At 44.8% G+C, this 12,783-nt stretch overlaps 3 protein-coding genes across 5 annotated transcripts; 1 reads left to right on the top strand and 2 right to left on the bottom strand.

The window, feature by feature from the left end:
* Positions 1-1,452: 1,452 nt before the first annotated feature.
* On the bottom strand, positions 1,453-2,689 carry RPL36AL (ribosomal protein L36a like). Of its 2 annotated transcripts, none has more exons than XM_082837791.1 (2): positions 2,650-2,689; positions 1,453-1,899 (listed from the first exon to the last, which is right to left on the bottom strand). In XM_082837791.1, exon 2 carries the CDS (start codon positions 1,866-1,868, stop codon positions 1,548-1,550), a length of 321 nt encoding a protein of 106 aa, XP_082693917.1. In that variant the 5' UTR covers positions 1,869-1,899; positions 2,650-2,689; the 3' UTR covers positions 1,453-1,547. The 2 variants fall into 2 exon arrangements, with proteins under 2 accessions (XP_082693917.1, XP_082693918.1); XM_082837792.1 differs by lacking the exon at positions 2,650-2,689 and adding an exon at positions 2,224-2,455.
* Positions 2,690-2,851: 162 nt separating this feature from the next.
* MGAT2 (alpha-1,6-mannosyl-glycoprotein 2-beta-N-acetylglucosaminyltransferase) lies at positions 2,852-6,038 on the top strand. The gene has a single exon (XM_082834048.1). The coding sequence runs from the start codon at positions 3,336-3,338 to the stop codon at positions 4,674-4,676; it is 1,341 nt and encodes a 446-aa protein (XP_082690174.1). The 5' UTR covers positions 2,852-3,335; the 3' UTR covers positions 4,677-6,038.
* A 928-nt stretch (positions 6,039-6,966) lies between these two features.
* Positions 6,967-12,295, bottom strand: DNAAF2 (dynein axonemal assembly factor 2; the record flags this gene model as incomplete). 2 transcript variants are annotated; one of them, XM_082840469.1, is made up of 3 exons in its annotated part: positions 6,967-7,716; positions 8,509-8,652; positions 10,442-12,295. In XM_082840469.1, 3 exons carry the CDS (start codon positions 12,278-12,280, stop codon positions 7,213-7,215), a joined length of 2,487 nt encoding a protein of 828 aa, XP_082696595.1. In that variant the 3' UTR covers positions 6,967-7,212. The 2 variants fall into 2 exon arrangements, with proteins under 2 accessions (XP_082696595.1, XP_082696596.1); XM_082840470.1 differs by lacking the exon at positions 8,509-8,652 and having other exon boundaries at positions 10,442-12,280.
* Positions 12,296-12,783: the final 488 nt, after the last annotated feature.

Raw genomic sequence — 12,783 nt, 5'->3', positions numbered from 1 at the left:
TTAGGGCTGGAATGAAGTTTTGGGGTTGGGTGGGAGTAGCAGAAAATTGCTACGTTTACTAAGTTCTGTATTATATGAGGGTGGTTCTTTTTGTTTTGGTCACTTAATATGTTTAAGTTTTTTAATTAAAAAACTGATAGCAATATATCAGCCACAATATACCAGCTAAAGGATGATTAGGATTTGAACTAGAGCAGAGGATATATAAAAGGAACCAACTTAAAAGAATCTTGGAAAATGGAAGCAGAACTGTTTCATTCTCCTCATTCCCACTGTCTTTCAAATCAGCCTCTCTCCTAGATCACTGCAACAGTGTCAGAACTAGCCTCTGGGAACAAAGGAGGGGAAAGAGTGTAAGTATCTGGAGAAAAATCCTCTCTGTGAACCTAGATCGGGGATTTCCAGCCCAGGCTTTATACTGCCTTCTAAAAGTTAATTCACTTTTGCTCTTTAAAACTAAGAATTCTGTAATTAAGTATCTTAGGATTTTCTGAACTCATAAATTGGTGAGACATTGCCTGAAAATATTATAAAACTATATTAAAACATGGTTCTTTAAAAAGTGAAGTTTTGTGGCATAGTTAAAATTTAGTGCATTATCTGATTTTTACATGTTCCTGTAGAAAGACAATTATTTCTTCATCAATAAATGTAGATATAAAAGTCTGTGTTGGGGGGCTTCCCTGGTGGCGCAGTGGTTGAGTCCGCCTGCCGATGCAGGGGACATGGGTTCATGCCCTGGTCCGGAAAGATCCCACATGCTGCGGAGCGGCTGGGCCCGTGAGCCATGGCCGCTGAGCCTTCACGTCCCGAGCCTGTGCTCTGCAACGGGAGAGGCCGCAACAGTGAGAGGCCCGCTTACCGCAAAAAAAAAAAAAGTCTGTGTTGGGAATAAGTGCCCACCATGTTATTCCTACACCCTAGCCCTTTGCATTCTTTTTCATCTACAAGCCATCCCCATTGTAAGCATCTTAGCCTAAAATTCATATACAAAAAGCAGGGTCTTTATTTTTGGCTACATTGGGTCTTTGTTACTGCACACGGCTTTCTTTAGTTGCGGTGAGCGGGAGCTATTCTTCCTTGCAGTGCACGGGCTTCTCACTGGATGGCTTCTCTTTTTGCAGAGCTCGGGCTCTAGGCGTGTGGGCTTCAGTAGTTGTGGCGCATGGGCTTAGTTAGTTGCTCTGCGGCATGTGGGATCTTCCCGGACCAGGGCTTGAACCTGTGTCCCCTGCATCAGCAGGTGGATTCTTAACCACTGTGCCACCAGGGAAGCCCACCTTCTTTTTATATAAATACAAGATACCAATTCTTGTGGAACTAAATTTAAATAATGAATTAGATAAGAGGATGAACCTTAGTTCACTTACAAATAATTTACCATTATTTCTTTAATTTACAGCCAAATTAGGCCTGTGATTTTACTTATATTTTTAAAAATACAAAAGATTTGTAAGAATAGCACTGTATTTATTCTCATACAGGCAATTTTTCTATAACTTCAACATTTTGCTCTCAAAAATAGAAGAACAAAAGATTCCCAAAGCTTAGAATTGGATCACTTGGCCCTTTCTCTTCTTATCTCCTCCGAGTTCAAAATGCTTGCATCTCTTAATGGCCAACATCCTCTTGGACCTACAGTTGGGCTCAACACATTCAAGCCTCAGTACGATCTTCTTTGTGGTTTTAGCCTTCTTCCGGAAAATTGGCTTTGTTTGCCCACCATAGCCACTCTGCTTCCGATCATAGCGCCTCTTTCCCTGGGCATACAGGGAATCTTTGCCCTTCTTATACTGGGTCACTTTGTGAGGCTGATGCTTTCCACACTTCTTACAGAAAGTCCTTCGGGTTTTAGGTACATTGACCATCTTTGCAGTAGAGGTGTCTTCACGATGAAAACTGTTGTAAAATATTTAAAATACGGCAGCAAACGTTAAACATTTTGAAAATTCAAGTGTTTTATAAATATAGGAAGATAACATTACACAAGTCAGTAACGTATAACTGCACCAAGTATTCTTTTTCCGTATGAGTAAATGCACATGTACGTGCACAGCTTTTGGAAATCCTTAAATTATTGGAGCATTTATAGAATGAAACTCACTGAAAAACAGCAAGAGCAGCAACACAGGGACGCCCAGTACAGTTTCCCCCACAAAGTGGGTTCCTCTGGGGCTTAATTTACCGTGGCTGCCCAACAACTAAAGCGTAGTGGTGTGATACCTGATTTTCTTCGGCAGAGAAAGAAGGCCGAGGCTAGAGTTTATTTTCGCCTCTCCGCGCACCCTCTCCCTCCATGTTCTAGCTCCCGGGCATGCCCCACTCGGGGCGCGGTGTAGAGCCACCTCCACGGCCCGCCCCGTCCCTTCTCCGAGGACCGCATCAGCCTGGTTTCACTTTTCCCTCCGAAGCATCGTCATCCTTTCCTCAGCAGCCCTGAAAGCTGACGTGTCCCTAATAAGTGCCTCCCGGCCCAGCAGCCGCCATGCGAGAGCCCTTTTCCGGAAGGGAGAAGCCCGTTTTTGAAATCCACCAACCAAGGCGGCGGGCCTCGCCCTCCCTCTCCTACCAGGGCCCACACGGCCCAGCCCTGGATCCTGAGCACTGGGGACTCCAGCCGGAATCGCCACCGCCCCGCACCCCGCTTACCTGGAAAACCCGCGTCCACGCTGCAGCCTCGTTCTGCTCACGCCTCACAGGAAAGGAAGGAACGCCCCGGATGTAGGAACTGAGCCTGAGCGACCGCGCTGCGGCCCAATAGGCAGCGGGCGGCGACGGCCGTGCGTCTCCAGACTCGACCGGGAAGCGCCAACCGACGGCCCGAGGGGCGGGGCGGAGGGGTGTGGGCCCGGGGACCGCGGCGTACGGCGGGCCGGTCGCTGGTTGTCAGTACAGTCGCTGCCGGAGTGGGGCGAGGGTAAGTCCCTCGGTCTGAGACGTCCGGGGCCGCGTAAAGATGAGAGCACAGAGGACGCAGGGCCGCTGGAAGGGCAGGTAACGGAGCCGGAGTGCGGTGGGGCCGCGACAGGCTTCTTCCGGGACCCGTGCTGGATGGAGAGGACCGAGGCGACGCCGTGCCGCGGCTCCTAGCGGCGGGGCCGGTGCCCGAGCTGCAGCTGCCAGGCGACGATGTGTGGAGCCCGGGCGGCGCGGGGGAGCTGAGAGCCTTCGGGCCCCAGGACCCCCGGGGCCCGGGATGAGTTAGCGAGGACAGCCGCGGGGGCCAGTTCCGACTGCTGCAGGCCACGGCCGCCGCCCGCCCGCCCCTTCCGCGCCGGAGCCTCTAGCTCCTTTCCGCGCCCGTCTGCCTGCCTGCGCTCCTGGCGCCGGAGACCATGAGGTTCCGTATCTACAAGCGGAAGGTGCTGATCTTGACGCTCGTGGTGGCCGCTTGCGGCTTCGTCCTCTGGAGCAGCAATGGGCGACAAAGGAAGAACGAGGCCCTCGCCCCGCCGCTGCTGGACGCCGAGCCCGCGCGGGGTGCAGGCGCCCGGGCCGGGGACCATCCCGCCGTGTCCGTGGGCATCCGCCGGGGCTCCAACGAGTCGGCGGCTCCGCTAGTCGCGGCGGCCCCGCACCCCGAGGTGGACAACCTGACGCTGCGGTACCGGTCCTTAGTGTACCAGCTGAACTTTGACCAGACGGTGAGGAATGTAGGTAAGGCCGGCTCCTGGGCCCCCCGAGAGCTGGTGCTGGTGGTCCAGGTGCACAACCGGCCTGAATACCTCAAACTGCTGCTGGACTCACTTCGAAAAGCCCAGGGAATCGACAACGTCTTCGTTATCTTTAGCCATGACTTTTGGTCGACCGAAATCAATCAGCTGATTGCTGGAGTGGATTTCTGTCCGGTTCTGCAGGTGTTCTTTCCTTTTAGTATTCAGTTGTACCCCAACGAGTTTCCGGGCACTGACCCCAGAGATTGCCCCAGAGACGTGGAGAAGAATGCAGCTTTGCAGATGGGATGCATTAATGCTGAATATCCCGACTCCTTCGGCCATTATAGAGAGGCCAAATTCTCCCAAACCAAACACCACTGGTGGTGGAAGCTGCATTTTGTATGGGAGAGGATCAAAGTCCTTCGAGACTATGCTGGCCTCATACTTTTCCTAGAAGAGGATCACTACTTAGCCCCTGACTTTTACCATGTCTTCAAAAAGATGTGGCAGTTAAAGCAGCAAGAGTGTCCTGAGTGTGATGTTCTCTCCCTGGGGACCTATACTGCCATTCGCAGTTTCTATGGCGTTGCTGACAAGGTAGATGTGAAAACGTGGAAATCCACAGAGCACAATATGGGTCTGGCCTTGACCCGGGATGCCTATCAGAAGCTGATTGAGTGCACAGATACTTTCTGTACTTACGATGATTATAACTGGGACTGGACCCTTCAGCATTTGACTGTATCTTGCCTTCCAAAATTCTGGAAAGTGCTGGTTCCTCAAGTTCCTAGGATTTTTCATGCTGGAGACTGTGGTATGCACCACCAAAAAACCTGTAGACCATCCACCCAGAGTGCCCAAATTGAGTCACTCTTAAATAATAACAAACAGTACCTGTTTCCAGAAACTCTAACTATCAGTGAGAAGTTTATGGCAGCCCTTTCCCCACCTAGGAAAAATGGAGGGTGGGGAGATATTAGGGACCATGAACTCTGTAAAAGTTATAGAAGACTGCAGTAAAATAATCACAATTACAAAAGCAAAAGTAGTGACAGTCTTCTATTTTTGATATTTGTCCAAACAGAATATACAATTGGATAAAAGGGTTTAGGAACTGGTTTCTGCTTTAGTACAACAACAACAGAATTCTCGTAAAAGGTGTCCCAATATAGTAATCTTTTCCTTTTATGTCTGATTAAGATGTAAAACAAGTTTTCATTTTGAGAATTGGGTTTTAAAGCTCAATGTGTATCTGCTAAAGGTAATCATTATTGTTAATTGATAAGAAAGAAGAGGAGAAATTTTATTTAAATTGCATCTATTAATCTTTTTATCCGGAACTTTGTACACTTTTCCACGTTCAAGACTTCTTTTAAGTACAGCAGAATTTATTTAAAATTGTCATATTAGTAAAAAGTATTACAATGAAATTGTTAAGAGTATTAATGGAACAAGCCCAGCTTCACTCTTGACACAGTTACTAGGAAGGGATTGCTTCACTGGTTTTATAACTGGAAAGTTATGTTAAACACCCTGTCAGAACAGAGTCATTTTCAGTATTAAAGATTCCTGTATTATTGTGTTAAGATTTGCCGTGCTTTGGAACCTTCATAGAACACACTTTCTTTTGGAATGTATTTGATTGATAAGAAAGTTGAAACACTGTTTTCACCTCAATGTAGAAATACAGTGGTTTGTTTTTTTCTTTTAGTGCTGCCAAAATAAAATACTCATTTTTGCATAAAAAGATTCCTGATCATTTTGCAGAATAAATTTTTACACCAAAATCCAGTAAAGACATTCTACAAGGTTTAAAGTTAGCATTACATATTATCTGTACATTGTATAACTGAGTTTGAAATAAAGAAAACCCAGCTCTTGACAGTGCATCCCTTTGGAAGAAACTGGCTTTCAAATTAGCCAGGCATAGATAATGAGCAATAAAAAGCTGCTGTGTAAGTGAAGTACAGCCGGAAATGATACAAAGTTCAGTCCTGCCAAAGTGAAACATGTTCTAGTGCCAGCTTTATTTTAACAGAAATCGTACTTTTTAAAAGGACAGACAGTAAATAATAGGAAGCAGGCTTAAAATTTACTCCATATTTAACATGAAAGTTTTCCTTAACAGTATATAATTGTATTCAATCATAAATATAGACTACTTTCTGTGTAGGTACTGCAATAGTCATTTCAATCTAAGAAAACTGTGTACCTAATGGACAGTCTCAAAACTATTATTCCATCAAATTAAGATTCCTATTATGGTTGAAAAATGTATATGGTCATCTACAATGGAGCAAATAGTTCTCTTGCTTTATGAGCTACCTTTATACTGCCCTCAGCCCTCTGGTTCCAGGTTTTACTGGGGTTATAAATGTAAATCAGAATGAACTGCTAGGCTTCGTACCAGTTTTTGGTGCTCTGACCTGACCTCCCTAGTTCAAAGGACTAAAGAAATTAGTTTCCGGGACTAAGGTAAGGCCAGAGGTTTGAATTAGTAGCTGTTTTTGGAACAGAAATAGATCAGCTCAAGGCCTTGGGGTCAGCGATTAGATCAACAAATATTTTCCTTTCTATATTGTCTTTCATGTTGTCCTAAAATTTTTTGTGAGGAAAAAAAAATCTGTTGGGATTTTCTCCTGGCCTCAAATAAAAATACTATTCCACAAAATTCGTAACTTAGCCACTGTTGATAAATTATCTGCTGCCCTCTTTTAGGTGTTATAAAAGAAATTGATTAGAAAACACTAGCTCTTGTTGTTTTCATGTAATAATATAATGAAGACAATTTTCCTATTGGAGCAAATTCTTAGACAATTTGTCCTGTTCTAAAATTTGTAAATTAATTCTATAAAACCAAGGGATGTTTGAATAATTTCCAAAAAATTATTTTAAAATTTTGAATTTTCAAGGTCATTAACAAATAACCTGTTATTTATATATATATGTATACACACATATATATATACATGGTGACATATATGAGAAGAGTAAAATACAGTTGAAGCAAAAATACTAAATTTCAGTGTATTTGTATTGTTTGGATCATTTAATATTGGTTAGTAAAGTTCTTTCAGAATCTCTATGACAAGCATAAGTACATCCTATTTAGTGAGACTTATAAATGCATAGTTTTGAGATTCTCCTCCCACCAACACATGCACTCTAGTGCGCTTCTAGTTAATTGCATTCTTTAGAAATACTCTTTGTGACAGACACAACTTTTAATGAGTATTTATTTTGAAATTTTATTAAAGTAATGGCAAACAAAAGCCAAAAACAACACAGAAGTAAATATAAATAGGTTGTATTCAAACTAAATGTTTAACTATTAGAAAAAATATACATCAGAGGAATCACAAAACTTATTTCCATAATTAAGGAAGCTTTGTATAAACTCTACATGCAAAAAAATAAATAGCTTCAGTTTCCCCATGAGAATAAAAATTGCAAATTTTATACTTTCTTGAATACCTTTGGTTTTAAGATAGTAAACAGAGTCTATTTTTAGTCCATAAGTTTTTACTCAGCCTTTAAATTCTAAGATGATACAGAATTAATCCAAGTCATAAAGCAAAGAATTCTGAAAACTGAATGAGCAATGAGTCACATGATCTTTAATAATCTGCACACGACCATCTTGCATATTGGTTTCCTTTATGTTGTCAAAACCAGGTGTATTGTGAACTTCAGTTTTGTTCAGTAATGAAGATAGGTGATCTCCATCTAATTCTTTCTCTTCAGTTATTACTGGTTCTTTTAAATTATCTTTTTCATCATTTGAGTGAACAGCACTTTTGTCTTTTATAAATTCAGGTTCCATTTTTGACTCAGGTTGCTGAGACTTTGCAAACGGCTTTTGAGAAACATCAAGGGCCCCTTGTTGCAAGCATGCAACTGAACCACAACTGTCTGTTTCTAGTACTTTGACTGCTACAGATGAATTGGAATCAGCTGAGGTAGTAGCATGCTGTAGACGTTCTTTTTCAGTTAGATGACTTCCTTCATTGACTCTTTCTTCCTTCTCATGAAGCTGCTCAGAGTTACTACATTCTTGCAACTATGTCAGGAGAAACAGCAAATTAATAATTCCTTGAAACAAATAGAAAAGTAAATTGTACCCGCTGGAAACTTTTTTAAGTTGTGAAGGAATAACCCAGTAGACTTACAGATAGGCCCTCTGGCTTCCCCCTCAAAGTCATTCTCCAAATGCTGCCAGTCATATTTTAATCATACAAACCTGGCATTGATTCTCTGATTAAATGCTTTCATTGACCCTTCATCTCTTTCAGGATAAAATAATCCTGGCCTACAAAACTTTTAACATGGCCTATAAAACCCATTAGCAGTCATTCTTATAAGGGCATTCTTGAATTTCTTGAATTTTCTTGTATTTCTGTGATTCTTTAGAGCCTCTTTCCCCTGAATTCACATTACAGGTCAATTGTCCTAGTTACTCATTTGTGTCCAATACTGAAGACTATAAAAATAACCAAACTTAAGTTCAACTAGAAAGAACAAACTGGATGACATAGTTCCCATGGTTTGAGAGTCAAAAAAAAGCTGTTTGTCCCTGGACTAATACTCATAATTCCCAAATGTTAGTTTCTCTCCATTCCTCACTGAACAGTTATTTTGGGATTAAGGGAGATAACATAAGTGAAAATGAACTGTAGATGTTTAATAGTAAAATACATATAAAAAAGTCTTTATTCCTCTTAACATCACTCTTCCCAGCCATCATGTCCACTTAGTTTAAAGTTATCATATAAAGAAATCAAGAATTAAGTTATCTGTTAGGCTTCAACCTTGTCCCAAATCACGACTCTATAGAGCCCACCAAAATCCTTACCTTTGCATGTATTTCAATCTTACTATCAGTAACCTGAAGAACTTCAATTAATGGTGGGGTTAGGGGCATTGTCTGTTTGAATGGAGGGCTCAGGACCTCTTCAAGAAACTCATTAACGTTTTCTTCACTGACAAATAACCTTTCCTAAAATAAAAAGAGAAAAAAAAATTCTACCTTATTGGTCATACTTGACAGAGTTGTATCTAAAACCAGCTCATAAAAGTTCTCACACAGTTCAGAATTGCACTTTTAAAATTTTTATTTTAATGTTATTCCTATGCTGTTTTGGCAAAAGAAAACTGAGTATTGTACAGAGCAATAAGAACAGCAAGAGTACACACATATATAGGAAAAGACCCTAGAAGACAAGTCTTAGTTCCTTTTCTAGGTCTCTAATAAATCTGAGGTATGTTTTCCCCAAGTAATCTTACTTACAAATTATCTTCCTTTTTTCCCCCCTCTATTTTGTAAGAATAACATCACCTCTAGAGTTATAAATGCAGTCCAAGCTAGAAAATGCAATTTAATTTTAGAACACTTCCTAATGAGTCAGCAAAAGATACACAGACAGGATCTATTTAATTTTGTGTGACCAGTTTGCCTTTTAGGTTTTGGCTAGGTAAGAAAATACATTCTTTAGTATTCTCTCAAATGCTTGTCCATATAGTTTTTTTTCCCACATTGTGAGTTATTTTCACATTTATTAAAACAATTACAGGAAAACGACTGCCCTTTCCTAAATTTCCCCTTCTGATGACATAAACAGATAGTCGATTTCATATTTTATATTCTCACAAAGTATTTTACCTAGCCCTGGCTATTTACTTTACCATTTTTGGAGGTTTTCAAATTAACCACTTCTCACAGAAGATACACCTCATAAAATAAAAATTTAACTTATTAGCAAATTTCTAGAAAAATACAGGAAGAAGTAAAACTTCCTGGCAGGTTAAAGCCCAAGGCCCCAAACTTAATTTTTAATATATAATCTGTGCAACTAGTGTTGTGAATTTGGGAATTTAACCCTTGAATATCTTAAAAGAGCTAAAAAAAATTTACATGTAACATTGATACAAACCTCAATCAAAAATACCAATTAATTGTTGACTTATGAGTTTAAAAAGTTCTATAGAACGTCAAACTTTTTTTTTTCAGTATTTGCCAATAGTACTGGAATATTGAATCTCAAGATCCTCGGTAATCTGAAAGGTATAGTAGCAACTACAAAATGATATCCTAGGTAAACCTGATAATGCACAGCCCCAGTTTTTGCCCAAAAGAGATGTAGCTGATGTGATGTTGGTACCAACAAAGGCTTATATCACACTTCGTTAAATGCCAGCCATTGTGTCAAGTACTAGCAGGGAACAGATTAAAACAGATGCAAAAAGAGGTAACTTCAATGTAATATAACGCCCACCAGAAAACAACCCCACCAATATCAGCGACTGAAATTAAGCAGTACCATATGGCCGAGAGGGCAAGGGATTTAGATTCACACCTGCGAGTTGGTTTTCCTACAAAAGAACTGTGTGGCACAGGCTGAGTTACTTTTGCTCTCCGGAAGTAAACTATTTACTTTATAAGTTTGGAAAAAGCTATTTACCAACTTAAAATATGGCCATAATAGAATGCCTCTTAAACCTATTTGTGTCACAACCCCTTTGAGAATATGACTAAAGTTACAGCCCTTCTCAAGGGCAACTGTGAAGATTTGAAACCCATCCACCAGAGAGGATGCGTTAAGTTTTTTTCGTTTTTTTCAATATGCGTTTAAGTGTACTTAATATCTTTCATCAAGTGCATCAATTTCAAGTCATCAGGAGAGAAGTTATAATGGAAAATCCTTTGTTTAGGATAAACTGAGAGTATGCCTGTGATAGCAAGTGGAACAGAATATTTCAAATATTAGGACTCTAGAAAGAACTGTTACCTCCAAAGAATCGTTGTTTAAACCATAATACCACTCTCTCCACTGTCCATGGCACTCTGGAGATTTGGCCAGTCCTATCACTGCATTGTTTGAAGAAATGCTAACCACTGGTTCTTTGGTATTCAACTTATTCTCTGGAGTAAATTGCAAAACGAAGGAATAATAAACTAAGTCTTGGGTGGAGAAGGACAATTTGTACCAGAAGGGGGTCACTTCCCCTTGAAGACTTTGAGGCTGGATCCAAGGCACTTGAATGAGCAGAGTCAGGGATTCTTCATCCTGATTACACTGCAAAGGCGGGCACAGAGGTTCCCCGCGGTCGGTGCCGGGACCACTCATGGCTCGATCAGCTGGCTCCCTGCGGGTGCCTTCCCGGGCCTCCAGCGCCTCCACGCCGAGAGTTTGGCGCGCACTCACTTTTCCTGCAGAAGACCCCCTGTCAAGGTCCCCGGATGAAGTACTAGGAGCGCCTCCGCCACCGTCCCCAGGTGAGTTCCCAGCTCCGGGAGGCGGCTCCTCCCGGATGCCTGTTGTTGATCTCTCTTGCCCGCTGAAATCCCGCTCTTCGGGTGCTGAGACGTGCTCCTCCCCGGCGGCGTCCGGAGTGGTGATCCCGGCGTCTGCAGTCCAGCCTCGGTTGGGATCCGAGCCTTCGTCCGCCCCACCAACCCCCGCCGGGCCCGCCTGCCCCTGGTGAGCGGAAGCGCAGGGCGCGCAGTCAGTTCCGGGCCGGTCGGCGGCCTCTTCCGGGGTCGCGGCGGGCTCCGGGTGCGTGGCGGTCAGCGCCACAGGTAGCGTGACCACCAGCTGCCGCCGGGCCTTGTTGAATTGCGCCTTGCCGCAGCTGTCATCCACCGCGTACGGGAGCGAGAGCCGCAGCCGGTAGTCGGGTTTCCTCGAGTCGAGGCACAGCAGCTTTCCCGTCACCTCCAGCGTCGCCTGCTCGGCCGAGCGCAGCAGCGGCAGCTCGATGGTGACCACGAGCTCCTGGGGCACAGTACTGGGGGCCGAGTCCCGAGAGCAGCGGTAATCCTGGAGGTCCACGTGGTGGCGCTGCACCACGCTGTAGCTAGGCTCAGTGGGGGCGGGCTGCAGGACGGCCTCCGGATGGGAGGGCGCCTGGGGCCTGGGGATCGCAGCGCTCCCGGCGGCCTCCGGGTACCGATAGGGATAGGGGAAATCGGGGAGAGGGCTCTCCGGCTCCCCCTCGGGCCGGGCCGGGGAGCCCCCGGGCAGGGGCGTGCGTAGCACGGCGGCCTCCGGGGTCCCCTTGTACTTGACCTTCAGGGTCTTGGCATTCCTGCGGTCCAACTTCACGCCGAACTGTTTCTCCACGGCCTCCAGGGCCGTGGCGTCCAGCATCTGGCGGAAGCGCTCATGGCGTCGGGCCAGCACAAGAGCGTCTGGGTGGAAGACGACGTCGTAGACGGTGTAGCGCCTTCCGCGGCCCCCAGCGTACTCGCGGCCCGGCGCCAGGCTGTAGGGCAGAGACCACTGGCTGCCGGATGCCGCGGCCCTGGAGCCGGGCCGGCTGCTGGGCGCGCACACCAGCGCGTTGCTGCACACGTTCACGAAGCAGCGCCGGGTCCCATCCAGGCTGGTGCGCAACACGTGGCCCGGTTCCGGGTGCACGAACCGCACCTCCACCCCGCGCTCACGCTCCAGGGCCGTGATTTCCTCCTCGTAGCGCCGCCGGTTCTCGGGGTCCGTAAGCTCCTCGGCGTACTCGGAGAACATTCGCCGGAACTCCGGGTCCTGGAAGGCGGAGGTGAGCTGCTGGACCTCCTCTCCGCTCAGATCCAAGTCTTCCAGCGGCGAAGAGGTTGCCGCCTTGGCCATGCTGCCCCTCGGCTCCTTGCCCAGGGGCCAAGGGAGATGAATCTGAGACCGAGTGGGAGGAACGCGTCGTAGAGTTGCTGGTCTGCGGAGAGTGAGGCGGCGGAGGTCTGTAACCGCCAGAGAATTGAGCCTCGGGCAGCGTGTGCTCGTTGCCATAGTGACACCACCAACTGCCGGGAGGAGGGGCAGGAATAGGGGTGACGGAAATATCAGAAATAGCCTTAGTTTCTTCAAACCAACATTATGCATTTTTTAGATTCCTGTGCCATGGTGCAGTTACCTCTGCAAAATAACCATCTGAATAATTGTCATAATTAACAGTATCATGTACGTTATCCATTGTTCACAACACTTCAAGGTAGACCTAATCCCCATTTCACAGATGAGAAGATAGGACCTGAGAACTTACCTGACGAAAGTTACAAAGCTAATACATTCACAAGCTGTGATTCTAACAACTTTATATGCTTTATTCACTTCGCTAAACCAGCATTTCAGTCTCC

Source organism: Leucopleurus acutus (genome assembly GCF_964270905.1).
Source record: "Leucopleurus acutus genome assembly, chromosome: 1".
Taxonomy (NCBI): Eukaryota; Metazoa; Chordata; class Mammalia; order Artiodactyla; family Delphinidae; genus Leucopleurus; species Leucopleurus acutus.
This window is presented reverse-complemented; position numbering and strand designations above follow the sequence as displayed.

Excerpts from the sequence above, each read along its gene's own strand:
- RPL36AL (XM_082837791.1), bottom strand. The coding sequence starts at position 1,868 with ATGGTCAATGTACCTAAAACCCGAAGGACTTTCTGTAAGAAGTGTGGA.
- MGAT2 (XM_082834048.1), top strand. The coding sequence starts at position 3,336 with ATGAGGTTCCGTATCTACAAGCGGAAGGTGCTGATCTTGACGCTCGTG.